The following is a 19,495-nucleotide window of genomic DNA, read 5'->3' on the forward strand; positions in this document are numbered from 1 at the left end:
TGATCTTATTAACATGACTGTTTATTTTCTTAACGACTGTCACGTCACAACGCGTATTTAAACTACCTTACCGGTCGCTAGTGCATGTTTTAGGATCCGAGAAGAATACCTTCACGTATCCAAACTGAACAGAAATCCGGAATCCGAAGGCCGAGCTGTTAAATTCGGATCTATTGGCCACGCGAACACGCTAAATCTGAAATATCGGATCTTTAAGTGAAATTGCGGATCGTAAATGTTGACGATGTCTATTCGCATGACATGAAGATAAATGTTCGGATCGCATCTGACACCTCCAAGGTATGGGATACGTGCAGTGTCATTGAACATTCTGTGGGTATATTTCGCTCGTATATATAATCGGATCCGAAGTGATAAATTGAATGCCGCGTCGGTCGTCTCTGCTTTGGTAAATCTCGTTTATGGGCTGGATGTTTTCAGATCACTGCTTCAAGTCGATTACCACCGTCATATAGCTGAATATTGGTGAGCGCGGCGTTGAACAACAAACAGACGCTCACTCGCATATCGGGGTGCTTGCCAGTGAAGCGTCTCTCAACAGTTGACGTGGACGTGACGTCTCAAAGAACATGGGGGGTCGTCAGTACACAGTACACAGTAACAAGCAGCGTAAGGAGTGGTGGCACGTGGTACTGTGCACAGCGCCCATGTCGAAAATCAAATGAAGTTAAGCAACGTTGGTCGCGGATAATGACCTCGTTTCGACAGCTCCTCAAAGGTTCTAGAGCTTCGGTCCTGCCCCGAGCTGGGCAAGTGACTTTGTTCGAAATGTGCCTCTGTTCACCCAGCAGTGAATGGGTACCCGGTAGGATGAGATGGCAATGTGGTTGATAACCTTCTACCGCCGATCAGGCAGCTTGGGTTGTATCCCCAGGGAGCTGACAATGATCCAATGACCGGGGTTAATAATAGAGCTGGGCGGTGTGTACAAAGGACAGGGACGTAATCAGCGCCGGCTGATGACCGACGCTTACTGGGAATTCCTCGATCCATTCATGCGCGTCACTAATTAGATGACGAGGCATTTGGCTATTAGACAGAGGAATCTTTCGAAACCCATTTCTACGGAACCGTAGAGGGGACATCGCTGAGAAATTAAATGTCAATAGTTAGGCGTGGCCACGATGTGATAAGACGTGGCCACGAGATAATAAGTTGTGGCCATGAGATAATAAGTCGTGGCCACGAGATAATAAGTCGTGGCCACGAGTAAGTTAACCAATAGAATTGCAGTTTTGGTCGGCCATTTTATATACTTTTCATCATTCCATTACTTATGAAACTTGGTCATATTATGAATCAAGACCTTCGCAGTGAAGTAATATCACATTATTTCCATCTTGGAATCAATTACAAGGATATTGTGTACATTCTTGATAACATCTATGGATTCATGAATCTGAGTCGTTGTAGATTCAGCCCTCTCGTGGATGTTGTGAGTTTTATTACAGGAGCAACTATCAGCTTCAGGCCAACTGTGTGGCTACCGTATCATGTACGCTAGATGTCAACAAAGTGGTGTAAAGGCTAGAATGGAAGACGTTCGACTTAACGTTCGACTTATTTTGCATCATCTAGATCCAGTGGGAGTTGCATCAAGGAGAGTTCGGCGACTACGTCGGCGTTCCTATTATGCCAAAGGACCAAATTTTGTTTGGCATGTAGATGGATATGATAAACTGAAACCATTTGGACTTTGTGGATTTTCAAGAAAAGTAATATGGATCAAGGTCTACAATACCAACAACAATCCAAAGGTCTGTGGGGGATACTTTATAGAGGCCGTTAGGACCCACGCATTGTAAGGGCTGACCATGGTACAGGAAATGTACACATCCGAGAGTATCAACAGTATCTTCGACGTGACAATACAGATCCACAAGCCGGAAGATGCTTCATTGATGGTTTCAGTATATCAAATCAAAGAATCGAAGTCTGGTGGTCATTTCTAAGAAAAGAATGTACACAGTAGTAGAGAGAAAGTAATACCTTCCGGACAAAAGCATTCCTGTGGAGCGTGGAGCACCAACAAAAGCATTCCTGTGGAGCATAGAATTTCCAACAAATTCCTGTGGAGCATGGAATTTCCAACAAAAGCATTCCTGTGGAGCATTGAATTTCCAACAAAAGCATTCCTGTTACCTTCCGGACAAAAGCAGTCCAGTGGAGCGTGGAATTTCCAACAAAAGCATTCCTGTGGAGCGAGGAATTTCCAACAAAAGCAGTCCTGTGGAGCATGGAATTTCCAACAAAAGCATCCCTGTGGAGCGTTGAATTTCCATCAAAAGCATTCCTGTAGAGCAGCATTCCTATGGAGCGTAGAGTAAAGAAACAAACAAAAGCATTCTTGTGAAGCATACCACAGAGGCCAGTCAATACCTTTCACACAATAGAAGTTAACAATAACATTCCAGGATCAACGTTTCATCCACTCAAAGAATGTATGGTGCGAAGAATACTCAGTAACCAATGAAACGCTAAAGGAAGACAAAGTACACCAATGAAATTCAACTTTATGGAAGTTAAGCAGTGTTTAACTGTTGAAGCTTTCATTCGAGCTTAAACAGTGATCTTGTCAACAAGACGAAATCTTCACGCCAGTATACATCTTGAATCTGACAACTGACAAGTATGTATTTTTTTACACCAGAACTTCAGTGTTTAGTCAACATTTTTCTACTGAGATTGTTATTGAAGGAATAGCATTCAACTGTGCTGAGCAGTATTACATGTATAAAAAAGCTAGTATGTTCAGAGATTGGGAAGCTGCGCATAAGATTTTAAAGTGTGTTTCTGCTGCTGAACAAAAACGTTTAGGTAGAAGTGTGATATGTTATAATCAACGCCAATGGGATGTTGTGAGTTCCAATGTGGTGTATGCAGCATCTTCAGCTAAATTCTCACAGTCTGTTTTTCTGAAGAAACAGCTGTTAGACACTTTTCCCAAGATCTTGGTAGAAGTGAGTCCATATGATCGTGTGTGGGGTGTGGGTCTATCACTGCATGACCCTAATATTCTTAATCCATCTAAATGGAAAGGCAGTAATAGACTTGGTCAGATCTTAATGACGGTTAGAAATGAAATAATGAACACAGAGTCAAGTGAAAACTGATGGTTTTAAATGTGTTACAGTGATGTAACTTGCTATTTTGAACAGAGGCAAGAAAACTACATTCTACTCGTGGAAGCAGGTCATGCGGATGCCACACACTCTAAATGAACCAGTCATAACACGATCGCCTGAGTGGTTTCAAGATAGGGAAGAATGCGCGGAAGAATGCGCGAAAGATGCAAAGAGAAAATTTAAAGATGAATACAAGACAACAAAGAGAGTCATTATCAAGAAGATGAAAACCTTACCACTCAACACTGATGAAGTAGATATGGCTACAAAACTGAAACAAGCAGAGGATCTTCTCACGAGAGTTACTCTTTAGAAGTGAGTAAAACGATCAGCCAGCTCGCATGTGAAATGTGTATTCCTTGTTTGTTTAATGAAGAAGGTGATCCAATATTTTTGGGAGAACATTCTTGTCCCATGTCAGAGCAGGAGCAGGTGGATAAATACTTCAACGTGGCACTTGAGGATACGGACAATGAACTGGTAATGGGAAAATGGATGAAACTTGTGAATGATGATCCACATCTGTGCACAATGCCTGCTTTCAATTTAGTACCTTACCAGTGTAAGGACTATCATGACAATACATTCAAATCACCTGAATGGGTGAATGGTTTGAAGCAATGCGTTGTAAAAATGTTGAAGTTGCAAAAACGCTTGTAGACTGTTTCCATGTCATATTATTTTATCAGTACCAAATGAAATATGTGTGTGTGTGTGTGTGTGTGTGTGTGTGTGTGTGTGTGTACTTTAGCAATATTCATACTATGAATAAAATCGTCAACCAGATCTCAGACTGAGCACTGTGAAATGTTTTCTGAACAAACAGGACGCCTACAGTTTACACAAGCCACCCAAACAGAGATTCAAAAGGCTGAGAGTTCGAGTGAATTCTATAAATGAAATGTTTGATGTAGATTTGACCGACATGACTCGTTACAGCAAGGAGAATAATGGCGTGCGTTATTTACTGGTGGCTATTGACATACTAAGTAGGTTTGCTTTTGCCCTGCCTTTAACAAATATGAGACCAGAGACAGTACTGAAAGCTTTCAAAGAAATAATTCAGGAACGAAATCCAATGAAAGTACGTGTGGATGGTGGTTCAGAGTTTAAAGGAGTATTTAAAGATTTTTTAGAAAAACACAATATCACTCTGACTGTTGCACATAATGAAAACATCAAAAGTAATTATGTGGAACGATTCAACAGAACACTGAAATCACTTATTACGCGTTACTTGACCCATAATAACACCAAGTATTATTTAGATGCACTGCCCAAGTTGATGGGTAATTATAACAACAGCTTACATTCTTCTTTGCCCAACCTTTCACCAGTTCAAGTCAAGAAGAAGAATGAACTGAAAGTATGGGAACATTTGTATGTGAAGCCGTTGTTACTTAAAAAGAGCTCCAAACACAACCAGTCAAAGGCATTTTAATTTAAAGTAGGGGATCTTGTTGGCATTCCATACCTCCGGAGACCTTTCAGTAAGGAACTTGATCTGAAGTGGACTCAAGAGCTGTTTAAGGTGGCTAGACGATACAAGAGATAGCACAGTATAAGATCAAAGACTTTCATGATAAACTGATAGAAGGTACGTTTTATGTCAACGAGTTACAAAAGGTGGAGATAAAGGAAAATGTCTTGTGGCAGGTAGAGAAGATTTTAAAGAGAAAACGTGTGAAAGGGAAGACCTACCTGTTAGTGAGGTGGTTGGGCTGGCCGAGTTCCTTCTATTCTTATGTGGAGGAAAGTGAACTGAAAGATATCTGATGGAAAGGTACATATTTCTCAAAAGCTCAGACTCCAAACAATCATATTTTAACGAGAATACGCCTTATCATTTTCGTGTTAAACTAAATCAAAGGTTGAATTTTGATGGATTCTGGGTTGTGTCTTTAACGGAGATTAATTTTGGTAAACTTGACATCACCCACATGAATGATCCATATGTGGACGTGTTATGCAATCTGTGTGATAGTTCTTTGGCAGGTGAACAGCAGTTGCCTTTATTGAGACGGCTTGATCTCAGACAAGGTCCTTACTATAGCTTTGCCTATGAATACAATATTCCGATTAAAGTCAAAGAATCTCCACACATAGAGGTGCGTATAAACGCCAGTAACAGCATGTCGCACTCATTTCTAAAGGAAGTGACATATGTGACACTGCACTTGAGACGGTATCCCTTCGTTGATTAACCGACACGACTTCAAGTGAAGACTGAAGAACCCAAGATCAAACTGGAAGTAACATAAGAGACACAGAATATTGTTGAGAGAGCCAATGCCAAAGAAAAGTGACGGAAATCTTTAAAACGAGCTGCAGGTGACCAAATCACCACTTCAAAGAAGATCCGTCAGACAGATAACATTCCATCAAAGACCGCTAAGGTTCTCCAGTGTACCCCTGTTCGAGAAAACAACGTTTTCAGTTAATCATGTCACTGTTGAATGATAAAGACTTTGAGGAACTGATACCACCCTCTCTCAATCTGTTTATTTTACCACCATACCAGACCAGCATCCATCAACATTATTTTGATGAAGTGCGACCACTCAGTCAAATCAATGATTCTTCACCGTTGGAATTTCAAGTAACGAATGCTGGAAGTGATTACATTGACCTGAACCGTACCCGCATACATGTGAAGCTCAAGGTGAAACATGCAGATGGCACTGATCTTGATGACAAGGAACATATTGTCCCTGTCAACTTGTTTCTGCAGGCCCTCTTTTCCCAGGTGTCAGTGTATCTGCAGAATCAGTTGGTATCTTCTACAAACAACCATTATGCTTACAAGAGCATGATGAAAACTCTACTCAGCTATGGAACAGAAGCTAAAACTTCACAGCTGTCATCTCAACTCTTCTACGAAGATGTGTCTGAATCCAACAATGATGTGGAATCGACTGATCCCTACACTGGTCTCAATACAGGAGTGCAATCTCGTGGCGGCTTCATTAATAATAGTAAATCTTGACCATGTCGGGGCCATTGTAAGAAGATATCTTTCACATGAACAGACATTTAGTCAATGGAGTGGATTTGACAGTGAAGCTGTACCGCTCCTCGCCCCAGTTTTGTTTGATGAGTGGCAAAACAGGTCAAGATTACAAGGTGGAAATTCTGGATGCCTACCTGAAGGTGTGTAAACTGAAAGTCAATCCAGCTCTTATTTTGGCACACAACACCTTGTTTCAAGACAGCAATGCTCTGTATCCTTACACCAAAAGCGAGGTCAAGGTGACAAGCATCCCCACCACTCAACTGACACATACCATTGACAATCTGTCGAATCCTATTGCTAATCGTTACATCGTAGGCTTTGTACTCAGCAACAGCTTGAATGGATCTTACACTGGTAACCCCTACAACTTCCAATCTAGTATGGTGAAAAACATCAGCCTGTACATCAATGGTGCCAGTGTCCCCGGACGTCCCATGCAGGCAGATGACGTTGAGTCCTATGTGCAGATGTTCGATGGTATGTGTCTGTGGAAAGAAAATACAGGAAACGGAATCACTCGGAGCGACTTTTTGCTCGGGAGTGCCCTGTTCGTCTTTGACATTGATAAAGTATGCAGTGAATCCGACTATCTGAATCTGTTGAAATCCGGTAGCACCCGACTAGAAATTGAGTTCAAATACGACCTCACTGAAACACTCAGTTGTGTTGTTCTGAGTGAAAGAAATTCCCTCATCGAAATTGACAAGACCAGGAACTTGTTTGTGAAGTAAAAAACATGAAAGCCTCTGACCTTGCATGTGCTATTCAAAGCGACTCCATCTTAAAGTACCAGGTCTTAGGTGTGTTTGCCAAAGATACTTTACCTGTGCTAACTAGAGTCATGCTTGCACGTGGAGTGGGTCTCATTGTCAATACTGAACCATCTGGAAGACCAGGTCGTCACTGGGTGGCTTTGTACTTCAAAGGAAGAGAAAGGGTGAGCCAGTGAATTCCGTTTTTGACTTGTTCTTAAAATTCTATGTCAATCTATACCAGCACAACAGAAGACAGTTACAGTCCTCATCATCCAACCTTTGTGGTCATTATTGTTTATATTATTTGTTGTATAAATGCAAAACAGAACTTACCCTTCAAACCCTTGTGCAGATATTTGATGTGCAAGTCCGTTTTAACAATGATGAGCATGTGTCAAAGTTTATCTGTAATTATTTTAGATATTGTTTGTTATCTTGTCATACCTGTTTCATGTAACATACTACTGTACTTGTGTAACCCATTACAAAAATGAAATAAAAAAATTAGTGTATTCATTCGAGTTTGTTCTATAAATATAAGTAACTCAGCTGTATTGTCACAGTTGAATTATTGTGCTCAGAGTGAGATCATGGAACGTAAGTGTCTCTTACCAATACAAACACCTACCACCATATCTGTGATTGGTGGATCTTCCTCAGGGAAAACAGTTTGGGTGAAAAGGTTGTTAGAGCAGGCTAATCTCATGTTTGACAAACCTCCCAACCTTATTGTGTACTGCTATGCTGTATGGCAAGACATCTACAGTGACATGCAGCAAAACATTTCTAACATTCTTTTTATGGATTCCCTTCCAACTGAGAATGATTTGAAAATGTGGTCTAAGCAATCTGAAAAGATCATGGTCTTGGTCATGGATGACATGATGATGGATATATGTAAAAGTCCACTGATGTTAAATCTCTACACTACACTGTCTCATCATTGGGGAATCAGTGTTATAAATATTCAACAGTCTGCTTATCCTAAGGGGGATTGTAACCGAACTATTTCCTTGAATACACACTACTTCATTTTGCTATCTAACCCACGTTCTGCACATTAATATAAAATATTTGCATCTCAAATATTTCCGGGTCAAGCGAAATATTTTACTGAATCATTTTGTGACCCAGTGAAGGGAAAGAAATTTCAATATTTAATGACTGACGTATCACCCTATTCCGATCCTCAGTATGGGCGTCTGCACAGTGGTGTCTTTCCAGATGAAGTATGTATTGTGTACCAACCCAAATAAAAGCTACTGCTGAAAGTTATACCCACCAGTTGCCTGTCTTACCAATGAACAGATCAGTTGCTTACTGAGATCATCATGGATGTTTGAGGACGATTTGAAGATATTGCTAACGATTGTTCAGTGATTTCAACCAATGCTGAAGTGTATGGACATAGCTTTTGTGAGAGATTAAAGTCCTTTGCCCGTTGGCCCGTGCAAATGAAATAGTCACTGAAGACTATGGCACAAGCAGGATTCATTTACACGGTCAATCAGATAAAGTCTACTGTTTCATGTGTCGATTGCGTGTACATAAATGGATGCCAGAAGATGAACCACTAACTGAACATTTCAGGTTATCACCTCAGTGTAGTTACATAAACATGATAGCTTCTAATACCGAATGAGAGACATCGGCTATGGTGTATGAGGAATATTAGGGTCTAAGCATACATATATAAAAGACACAATAACCTAGTCGGATCATTTCACATCGTGATCTCCTCACTTCAATATGGGTGATTTACTGGAAAAACATCTGTCTTTTCTTCAGACTCTACTGCAGGCTAATGTGAAGCAGAGAAAAGCTTTACTTCAATGTGTCATGTGAACAAATGCATGCTATTAATAGTATGATGTTAAACATTTTGAAAGGGAATATTCCACTCTCACTGATGGATAAAACTCGCTTGCACCGTCATAGGTTTCACATTAGAACATTGGCTGCCAAAGAAGGTTTTCCCAATCAGATTAAAAAGGAGGTGTTGATAAGACATCATTCGATCTTGCCTATTTGCATTGCTGCACTGTTAGATTACCTACAGCATGAGCAGACCTATGGTTCTCCTGAACAGGAACACATACCAACGTCTGATAGACAACCAGGAAAAGGAGAAGACAGTGACACAGGAACAACAGATAATGACAGTGACTCCAGATCAGGAGACTAGTCCTCTGAGACTGAATGAGACCCCTGAAGAAATCACCCATGATGAAGCACAGATTAAAGTGAATACGAACTTAATTCTGGATCTACTTCTTAAGGATGTGTCATTAACTGAAACGATTGGCAAACTCGCCAAACTATGGTACTTTATCAGGGATCAGATCAGAAACGCTCACTTCAGACTGAATGATCAGTTAGAAATTGTTTTAGATAATGAGAATGTGTGGATCGGAACTAACGTTATAGACCTCATTCGTTTTACTGTGATGCATCGTGGGACTGTTCCTTCAGGCTACCGTGACTTTCTCAAACTTTTAAAAATGCTCCATTTACCAAAGCGGCTTTTGTATAAGCCAGATGCAAAGAAAAAGAACGACAAAAGAAAGAAGGCAAAATCATCTTTATATCTTAAACGACAAGCACAACATGGTGTACCCGGTGCTAACACTACTACAAAAGTAAGAAAACTAGAGTCTTTCTAACTGTACATGCACATTGAATTCATGACATGTATTCTATGTAACTTTCTGATTGTAAAGCAATAAAATAATGCTAACACATGCGAAATTAGTTATTACTATCTTCCATGTTCATGAGGACTCTGAGCTGCATCTCAAGTCTTTCTTTTCTGTCATTGCAGAAGAAATGTCTATGCATATAATCAGAGTCATTGTAACTCACAGTGTGCTGGTCCTGAAACTCTAGCCCAAGGCTTACCCTCTGTTGCTTGGCTTTTTCCAAGATGGTATGAAGGGGCAGCTCATTCACTGCACGATCAAAGTATTGAGTAATACACTCGTCACTGTTCATCATGAGACACTGGTGATGTACTTGCGATGGATGATTAACTTCACATCCATAACAATTATCACAACATAACTTCCGAACAAGTCTCTGGAGTTCATCGAGATAGTGAGTCTCCAAGACGCCTACGAAAAGTCGTTTGTTTCGACGCAGCTGTAAGCAAGTGGTTATTTGTCTCCTGTTGATGTGAATTTCACGCACAGTTACTGAATAGTTGGGTGTTTGACGATTCTCGACTTGATGGAACATTCTTCTTGCACGCTGTAAACCTGCCTGCATGGCATCCTCATGGCTTCTTCGGAAGCTTCTGCCTTCATAATACACTATGTCATTGCTGCCGTTTCGTCTTAACTGGTAAATGAATCCGGTGGTACTCATGTTGCTGTAATCATAAAGATAATTAAATGAGTGAAACTCTTTAAGTGTGATGATAACAGCAATTATTACTATTGATATTAGAATTATTATTGTTAAATTAAAATGGATAACATTCAGCAAAAAAAAAAAAAAAAAAAAAAGGAGGAGGGTAACTGTTTCTATCACCCATCTCTGTATGTGGAACTTGAACAGCATTACCACATACTCTTAGACTGGTGAATACCCATAGGGTAAACTATATATACCATCCTCTAGTACATAACATTTATCATCTAAGAGGGATAATGCTCAATTGACACGTTGGGCCTTAACAAAACAATACCCCTTGTGCTTATTCAACCTTTCTTGTGAGCTGTATGTCCACAAACATTTTCTGCAAATATAATACTGGTTACTACGTTTTTTCTCAGGGTTTTGGACAAAAAATTTCAACTTAGTGATCAAACAAAAATGGGTGTCTGCTTCCATTTCTACATCCATAAGTTCATGACACTCTAAGCCTAAGAATCATTCGAAATCTTCAGGCTCGTTCTCTTGTGAAAGCATCAACAAATCAATTTGACTGTCTGGTTCTATGTTGGATACGTTGCTTATGTAAAGTGGATAGAGAGTTTTATCTTCGAAGCCATACACATTGATACTCAACTGATTGACTTGTTCAAATCGTGGGATTTGTTTGAGTGTCATCGGAAAAGTAAACCCATCCAAATTCAATCTGTTTACAAAAGGTTGATAATGCTTCCACCGTGTGGGAAGAGGGATGTATGTACCGCCTTTAAAAGGCTTAAATTTAACGATGATCACTTTCATCATTGCAATGTCTACCACGTTTAAATTAGAATGCTAACCCTGATAATTATCTAGTGAACGCAATATCTTGTGCATGGCTTCAAGGTATTGATCAGACAAATTGGTTCCTTGTGTAGCTGTGACCATTGTGCTTCGAAAGTAGGCCTCATGAATATTAGCTGTTTCATCTTCAGTAGGTTTAACCATTCTGATGTGAAGGCACAATCCCCATTTCACTGACTGTTTCTCTCTGAGTTCTGCCTTGATCACATCAATAATGACAGCTTGTTGATTCACCATAAAATGTAAAGCATCTGTAGCACCCTGCCCTTAAAACTCATACTCTCTCACATCTCCCCCTAAAGATTCGCTGGTACATGGGCGAGCATGATCAGAAGTGTCACCAACAGGTTCAGGATTGGAAGGAGTACCCGGTGGGGAGGGAATGGGAGGCAAAGAAGGGTTGGATGGATGTGCAGATACTGTAGCCGTTTTTTTCCTACTTAACTTGCCTTTGCTACCACCCCACATATCCTGTCCTGTTCTATTCTTATGCAGTCGCAATGCTTTTGAAGTTGGAAACATGACAGGATACATCATTTTGTGAAATCTCGTTTATGAAGTAGGGATTGGGATAAGAAGGAGAAACATCAGGGGAGGGGATGGGCGGTGGTGGGGGGTAGGAGGAAGGAATGGGAGGTGGTGATGAGGTGGAAGGAGAATCATATTGTGAAGTCATGTTTAGACAATGTGGTAAGTGTGATTGAAAAGCAAGTTCATGGGTAAAGTGTTGAAAGCACAGTGAACATTGGCAAACCAAAGGATTGACTACTTTTTGACAGCTTTTCACATGACGTTTTAAACTATCTATTCTGGAAAAATATTTTCTACAATACTGACATGAAAGTTGTCCCCCAACTTTCCCACATATTTGTTGATGCCTTGTTAAATTTCTTTTATAACCAAAACAAGTGTGACAATTTTCACAGTGGGAGTCTCTACTCGTGGTGTACATAGTCATAAAATAGGTATTCACCAACTAATATAAGTGTGTATGTGTTGGTAGTTACCTGAAAACAAACAAAACGAACATCAACTAAGCATTAGACTAAAATGGTTACTAACAGTTTTAAGTATTATATCGTGATAATAAGTTTTAAATAATATGTCAAGTGTATAAGTTTTAAATAATCTAACAAATGTATAAGTGTAAGTATGGAGTAAAAGTGGAGTACTTGCTCTTTTGCTGGAGATTCCTATCCTAAGGATGCGCGTTAATGGTTAACGTTTCCTGTACACTTTTGGTTGATGTTGCCTTGGCAATTTCTCAGACGAAAATGGTGAAAAATATAAAGTGGATGGACTTCTTATTCCAAACTATACATTTTGGAGCTCTATAGAAATATAAGTTCAAACTTAAGTGCAAACAGCTGCACACAATAAACATGAGTGGTTTGGCTGCTATTCAAAACAGTTTCAGGTTGCTTCAAGACAGATGTATCAAGCGGGTGTATAATAGGGTAGTACTAAGAACTGCTGAATCACCTTGACCGAGTACACAAGCTATACAATTTTATTTTTGTTGTTGTTGAGAAAATGTTTACCATGGGATGGTACTGAAAACGTGACACTTTAAAAGCACAGGTGTTCCTTTATGAAAGACTACATAAAATGAACTGCTGAATCACCTTGACTGAGTACACAAGCTATACAATTTATTGTTGTTGAGTGTTTACCATGGGATGGTACTGAAAACGTGACACTTTAAAAGCACAGGTGTTCCTTTATGAAAGACTGCATAAAATGGATACACTTAATGAAAGAGCTGTATAGAGAGTGTGTTACTAAAAACTCGATATTGATTAAAAATGAGAGAGTAACAAGTGGTGGCTTTGTGGATTCGTTCTTGTTAAGTCTATAGGGCTGCCGTCTGATCAAACAGGGGAGTATCTAGAAAACGTACTATTTAAAAATCGTATACCATCACTCACAAGCAAAGTATAGTGAGTCAGAAGTAAATGTATACTCCATTTGTATGCGGGGTGTAACAGTTGATACCATTTGAAAAGAACAAGGTAACATAATGAAGTAGTTTTTCCCGTGAGAAAGTGTCAACATGCTGAATCACCTTACTTGCGGAGTGAGTATAAATATAACGTGTTAGTGGTTCATTTCGGGAGAAGACACTTTACTCAAAAATGTCTGACAATCACAACCACACTACGTTTGAGTGGGCTGCTGGCCATTGGTTGTCCATCAACTTGTTCTGCGATGATGCTTGGGTGCATCCTTCAAACTACAACAGCAAAAAGGAAAGGAAAACCATTTCCTTGAAAAGCAGTGTATTTAGAAAACTGATTGAAGATCGCGAACAAATTCTATTTGCTTTGGAGGGCTATGAGATGGCATGCGAAGTCCCAATCATTCCGGGTATTCCTCAGACGGGAAGTGACATGGCACCCCCACCTCCGCCCTCTTATCCTGCTGCTGCTGTTGCTGCAGGCGGTTCGATGGCTGCTCGAACGATGTTTTCCGAAACAAAGCCGCCTACCGGAAATATGCCTACTGGAACGATGCCTGCTGGTAAAACGCTGACAACAGGAAGAACCAATCCGGCAACTAACCAACTGAAGCGGACTTATACTGATGGTAAGTTAGTTTGATATAATACAGGTGTGCTTAAATGTTGTGGTTACTACAGTTTTAACATTCAAAACAAAGCATGTGCAGTAGTTTATAATGACTTCAGCCCTGTATTTGCATTTTCATGGGCATAAACTTTTGTTCAGTAGCGTATTTCATAATGGTGACTAACTTGCGAGCAGTAGTGTACAGCCATTGCTTATATTTCGCGGTTACTACACTTTCTCATTCAGAACAAAGCATGTGCAGTAGTTTATAATGACTTTAGCACTGTATTTGCATTTTCACGGACATAAACTTTCGTAAAGTAGTGTATTTACAACGGTGACTAACTTGCGAGCAGTAGTGTACAACCATTTGGGAATCAGTTTTGGTACTGCTTTGAGTGCTTTGGATTATTATTATTATTATTATTATTATTATTAATAATTCACACTTCCTTTTCAGCCATCGAGGGGAACAATGCTCGGTGAGACGAGAAAGGAAAAGACTGTTTCAGCGTAGATTTATTGCATCGCGGATATTATTGTCACATACGCAAGCATCTCACTGTGTTTTCTAAAGTAAAAAGCATATTTAAAATCAGAATGTGTGTATGTTTTATGTTTTAATTCGTAGTTATTCACTCTCTTGGTCCAACAATGTGATATGAGCCACTAGTGTGATACGAGTTACCTCCCTTGGATCACGCGAGCAGGTCGCTTGTTTCACCCGTATTTCGGTGTATTTATTCATACCAACTGGCTTTCATTGTTTCCTCACTGTCAATAGTGTATTACCTCCCTTACACCAGTAAGCCGTTCGTCTAATGGTGTAGCTGAACGGTTTGACCGTTGCTTTTCCAGCTAAGTTTACCATGATATATAAGAAGAAGTTGCGAGTAATATATAGCGAGGTTATCAATTTTCGAACAGGTAATGTTTTTAAGCTGAATTATTGTGTGAATGTTAATTACCTATGAGATCAAACACACACACACACACACACACACACACACACACACACAGCACGCTCGGGGTTTACCAGTGACAACCGCGAAGGCTAATGACTTGTTTCCAACTGGTTTCGAGGTTATATACACCACAATCAACTCTGGCGGGTTTATCGGAAAAACGCTCGCGAAAGCTGATGTGTGTGTGTTTGTCTCAGGTTTCACTGCAAGACTACAACGTTACTAGATAAAACAAGACATAAAACACATATTTTTATCATAATCATAGTATTTATTCAGTGTTACATGGGGATTAATGCGAACAATTACACTGTGACTTCCCACATTAGGTGTGGGGACTCGTCTTCCTCCTCCTCCTCGTGACGGCGGCAGTGATGGGTGCGGCGGGGATTCCGTCTCCTGCGGTGAAACCACCGCAAAGCGAGTCCCGACGGGATCCCCACCGCAGCCAGGACAGCCATGATGAGGAGTGCCGTCAACTCTGACTTCATCGCTGAAAAAGTAATAATTAAATATAAACTCCGAATATGGAACGTCGTCACTTTCGATGTCATCACTATAAAAGAAAAAAAAAAGTTAAATTAATATTAACTCCAAATCCAAGTATTACATTTATAACTTCAAATTTACCACAGACACGTCACTAAATTATAATAATACTTACCGCAAACACGACACTCCTCATCATGATCATCATCACCGTCGCCGTCGTTGATAGTGTAGGGATGGGAGGGGTGGTAGGGTATTGCTGATGGGTAAATGGAGTGAAGAATAGGTAAAAAAGAAAAAAATGGGAAGTGGAAGAATAAAATTTTAACATTTATTAACTTTAGATGGAAATGTAAACAACTCTATCTCATCATCTTCTATATCTGGAGGAGGTGATATATACCTTGTATGATTACCTTTCCTTTTTCGATAAACGAAATAAAAAACCATTAATAGAAAGAATATGATAATAATAATAATAATAGTTATACCTACGATAGTAGAATCTGATAACCGGGTGCTTCGGATATCAGCGGAGGAAGTTGGTGTAGAAATATTAGCAACAGAACCAGTAATAATCAGAGTAGATGATTTAACAGAAGAAACAGCAGAAGTTGTGGAGGTGGTAATAGCAACAGGGTTAGTGGCAACAGGGTTAGTGGCAACAGGGTTAGTAACAACAGGATTAGTAGTTGGAGCAGTAGCTGTAGTAGACGTAGCTGCAGTAGTAGTAGTAGCAACAGGGTTAGTAACAACAGGATTAGTATTTGTGGTAGTTGGAGCAGTAGCTGCAGTAGTAGTAGTAGTAGTAGTAGTAGTAGCTGCAGTAGAAGTGGAAGTATTGACCGTAGCAGGAAACACTGAGAGGCTATTAATTGTAACAGTAGAGGAAGTAGGAGGGAGAGTAGTAGTGGTAGTGGTAGTGGTAGTAGTAGTAGTAGTAGTAGTAGTAGTAGAAGTGGTGGTGATAGTAGTAGTGGTAGTAGAGAGAGTTAAAGAAATAGCAGTTGTTGATAGCTCTGAAACCATAACAATAATAAAAACAATATAAAGTTTGTGCAATACAAGATTTCAAAATAAAAGGTTCAACAGAAAAAAAAAAGTTTGTGCAATAACTAATTACGAAAATAACAGTCAATCAGACTAAATATCTGAAATACTTACCACTACACCACTTGCCGTTCACCGGCACCTCAACACCAACAACACGGCTGCAGTCAACGTCTTCTCCTATAATGGCCTGTAAATAGAATAGAATAGTCTGTAAACAGAACAGAACAAAACGGGACAGGGCAGGACAGGACAGGACAGAACAGAACAGAAATAGAACAGAAATAGAATAGAATACCTGCAGTTGTGGGAACAAATCCCCGTTGACTAGCAGCCGTGTTGGTGATCCGTAAATTCTTAAGACAGAAATTTTATGATAGGTCTGGCCGGTCAAAAGTGCAATTGGCATGTGATGTTCAGAAGAACATGCCAATGTCGTCCCTCCGACCCATGAACAAGGAAGTGCATCTCCAAAATATGGAATACCGACGACACTGATCATAATTATTATCCACAATTTTTGTTTTGATTTGTTTTTTTCTAAATGGTATAAATTAGCGATTTCAACGGTTTTTATATACAATTATTTTCGCACTCTGATTGGATATTCAATAACAGCCAAACATTGGCAATACATTAACACATGTGCAAAATGTGATCATGTTGATTGGATAAAACAATACCACCATGCCACAACCCACCCGAAATTGACACATCATTGTTATACGTGCAAAATGACACGTAGTGGAGATGAAAGCCGCTCACATGAGCGTCATCAAAGGAAAGCCGATAATGGAATGAAATTAAAGCTTTGTTTCAAGTGACAACGAATAACCTTCTTTCTAGTTACAAAGAATAACCAACGAAAATAAAAGAGATACTCACGTTGATAAGCGCAACGACAATTCCAGGCAACTTTGAAGGTTTTTCAAATCTCTCTTTTTTAGATAAATAAACACTTCACCGTGGAATATAAGTGCCCCTGTAAAATCCGTGCGAAAATAAATTTGACAGAAACTGCTGATATTATTTTCTATCTGTGGATTTTTTAGTATTAAAAGCAAATTTCGTGATGAAATAAAATTTTAAAAAATAGAATGACGAAGTTGCCTTATACCAAAATTATAATCTGCGCGAGTGGGATTTCTCAGCACAAACCAAACGGACATTTTTCACAGGCAGAGTGAAAAAAAAAGTTCGCACGCTGCTAGATTTAGAGAATCTGACGTCTGAATGGACTATTGTAGTTGAAAGGTCATCCATTGTGTACGTCTATGAAAACATTGTGTAGAGTGTTCGAGATGAAAATGTTTCAGTGAATATAGGGTATAGACATTATTTCCTTGCGACTGTTGTAAAACATGTATTATCAGTTGGCCTTCTCCTCACCCCAACCGCCTATTCTCTCCTGACCAACATATATAAACATCTTAAATCTTATAAATTCATTGCATACCGTAAACATGTAATAAAGTTGTGAATGGGTGATAGATTTACGTTCGTTACACAATGTGCTATTAATACTGATTGCAATGCATATAGTTAAAATTAAATAATAAAATAAAAACTTACCTTTTCAGAATTTGTTTTGGAACACACTTTCTTGGAAAAATTGCTCCAATAGATTAACAGATGAAATTATATCCCGAATTTCACCTACTGACAGCTGCCTTGTCCATTTGTCTGATTTACAGTTAACACTTCAGTTTGCCGGTTCAAAGTAAAATGTATTGAACAAATATCATAAGTTAACAAAGCGTTATGAAGGTGAAAACTATTTCTATAAATTAAAATTTCGTCTAAAATATAAATCAAAATTTTTTTCAAAATTGGTTTCAGATGATTGCACACGCTAATAGAAGTATTTCCGTTATAAAATTCGATCTTATATGTCCAATCAGATTTAAAAGAGATTTCGAACGGCATGACAAGGCAGCTGAATACTAAAAAAAATAAAAAATCGCATACGATATATATATATATATGAATCTGTAAAACATTTTTGTGTGGTTTTCTAGCACAACGAACACCGGTGCTATTCAAGGTGCGTGACAAATTAATCGTATTTGAACGTATTCTGCTTGGGGATATCTTGACATTGTATCAGTTGTCAGATTTCGTTAGAAAAGATAAATAATAGAAGCCTACCGTCGCCGTTAGTAAATAGTAACAGATAAAGAATAGACTCTGGTCTACTAATTGATATTTGCTTTTCCCACACGTGTTGAAACATATGTTTGCAGCTTGAAAATGAATAAAATTTACTTTTCCCACACAGGACAAAAAAAAAGTATGATAGAGAAGTATAAAGTGTAGTCGTTATAAAAGAGCGGAGGAATAGTTAAGCTATACATTTAGTACAGCAAGGGGTACTTCGAAAAAACAGAAATTAGATTTTTTCAAAATGACGTCTAAAGAGGTTTTTTTAAGGTCGCTTGGAATACAAAGTGAAACCGCTGAACCAAACAATCGATCAATGCTTTTAGTGGAAAAACAAATTCGTTGTTTGGAAGCTCAGACGTTAATTGTTGATTATTATAAAAGAAAAGAAAAACTTCGAAATAAGATGAGAAGAGTGGCAAGAAGAACACATACCTTCTGCAGAAAATATAAACGTTATTCAAAAACAAAGAACAAGAAAGTGGTTGTGAGAAAATTCAACAGAACACTGTTATGTGTTTTACGTACCAACGATTCACTTAGTGAACTGTTTTCGTGTACAGTAAAACACGAGGATATTATGAAACTTGTGCAAGAAAAACTTGAGGATAAAACAAAGAACAAAAAAGTAGATGTGGGAAAATTCAATAGGATCATGAAGAGTGATTTACTCGCCAACGATTCGCTTCGTGAACTGTTTTCATGTACAGTAAAACTCGAAGATATTACGAAACTTATACGAGTAAAAACTTGAGGTTGTTGAAAAATGTGACTGACATACACTCGTTCGTATATAAGATTTCAGATGGTGCTATATAATGAAACTTGAAAACGTTGACAATTTTAAGAAAATTTATTGCATTTGTAGAGCTCAAGAGATGAAATATGAACAGTTATTGTTAAACTCTAATTTGCTATGTTCTTAGCTTTTTCTTGTGTCATACACTGTATCGGGAAGCGATCGGCAAGTTAGTGATTTAGTTAAAAGTATATATTAATTGATCCTGACTGATTTATGTTTATATATATGATATATGTAATCCGGAGAAGCATTTACATAAGCCAGCTCGGCTTGTTTGCTAAATACTGTCATGAACAATTGATGGAATAAATATGATTAAACCAAATATGAACT

At 38.9% G+C, this 19,495-nt stretch overlaps 1 protein-coding gene across 1 annotated transcript; it reads left to right on the forward strand.

Annotated features, from left to right (window-relative positions):
- Positions 1–6,167: 6,167 nt before the first annotated feature.
- Positions 6,168–6,890, forward strand: LOC124116667 (uncharacterized protein F54H12.2-like). Its single transcript, XM_046478096.2, has one exon. It carries the CDS (start codon positions 6,168–6,170, stop codon positions 6,888–6,890), a length of 723 nt encoding a protein of 240 aa, XP_046334052.2.
- Positions 6,891–19,495: the final 12,605 nt, after the last annotated feature.

The sequence above is a fragment of the Haliotis rufescens genome, unplaced genomic scaffold, assembly GCF_023055435.1.
Source record: "Haliotis rufescens isolate VD_foot unplaced genomic scaffold, xgHalRufe1.0.p SCAF_43, whole genome shotgun sequence".
In the NCBI taxonomy this organism is placed as follows: Eukaryota; Metazoa; Mollusca; class Gastropoda; order Lepetellida; family Haliotidae; genus Haliotis; species Haliotis rufescens.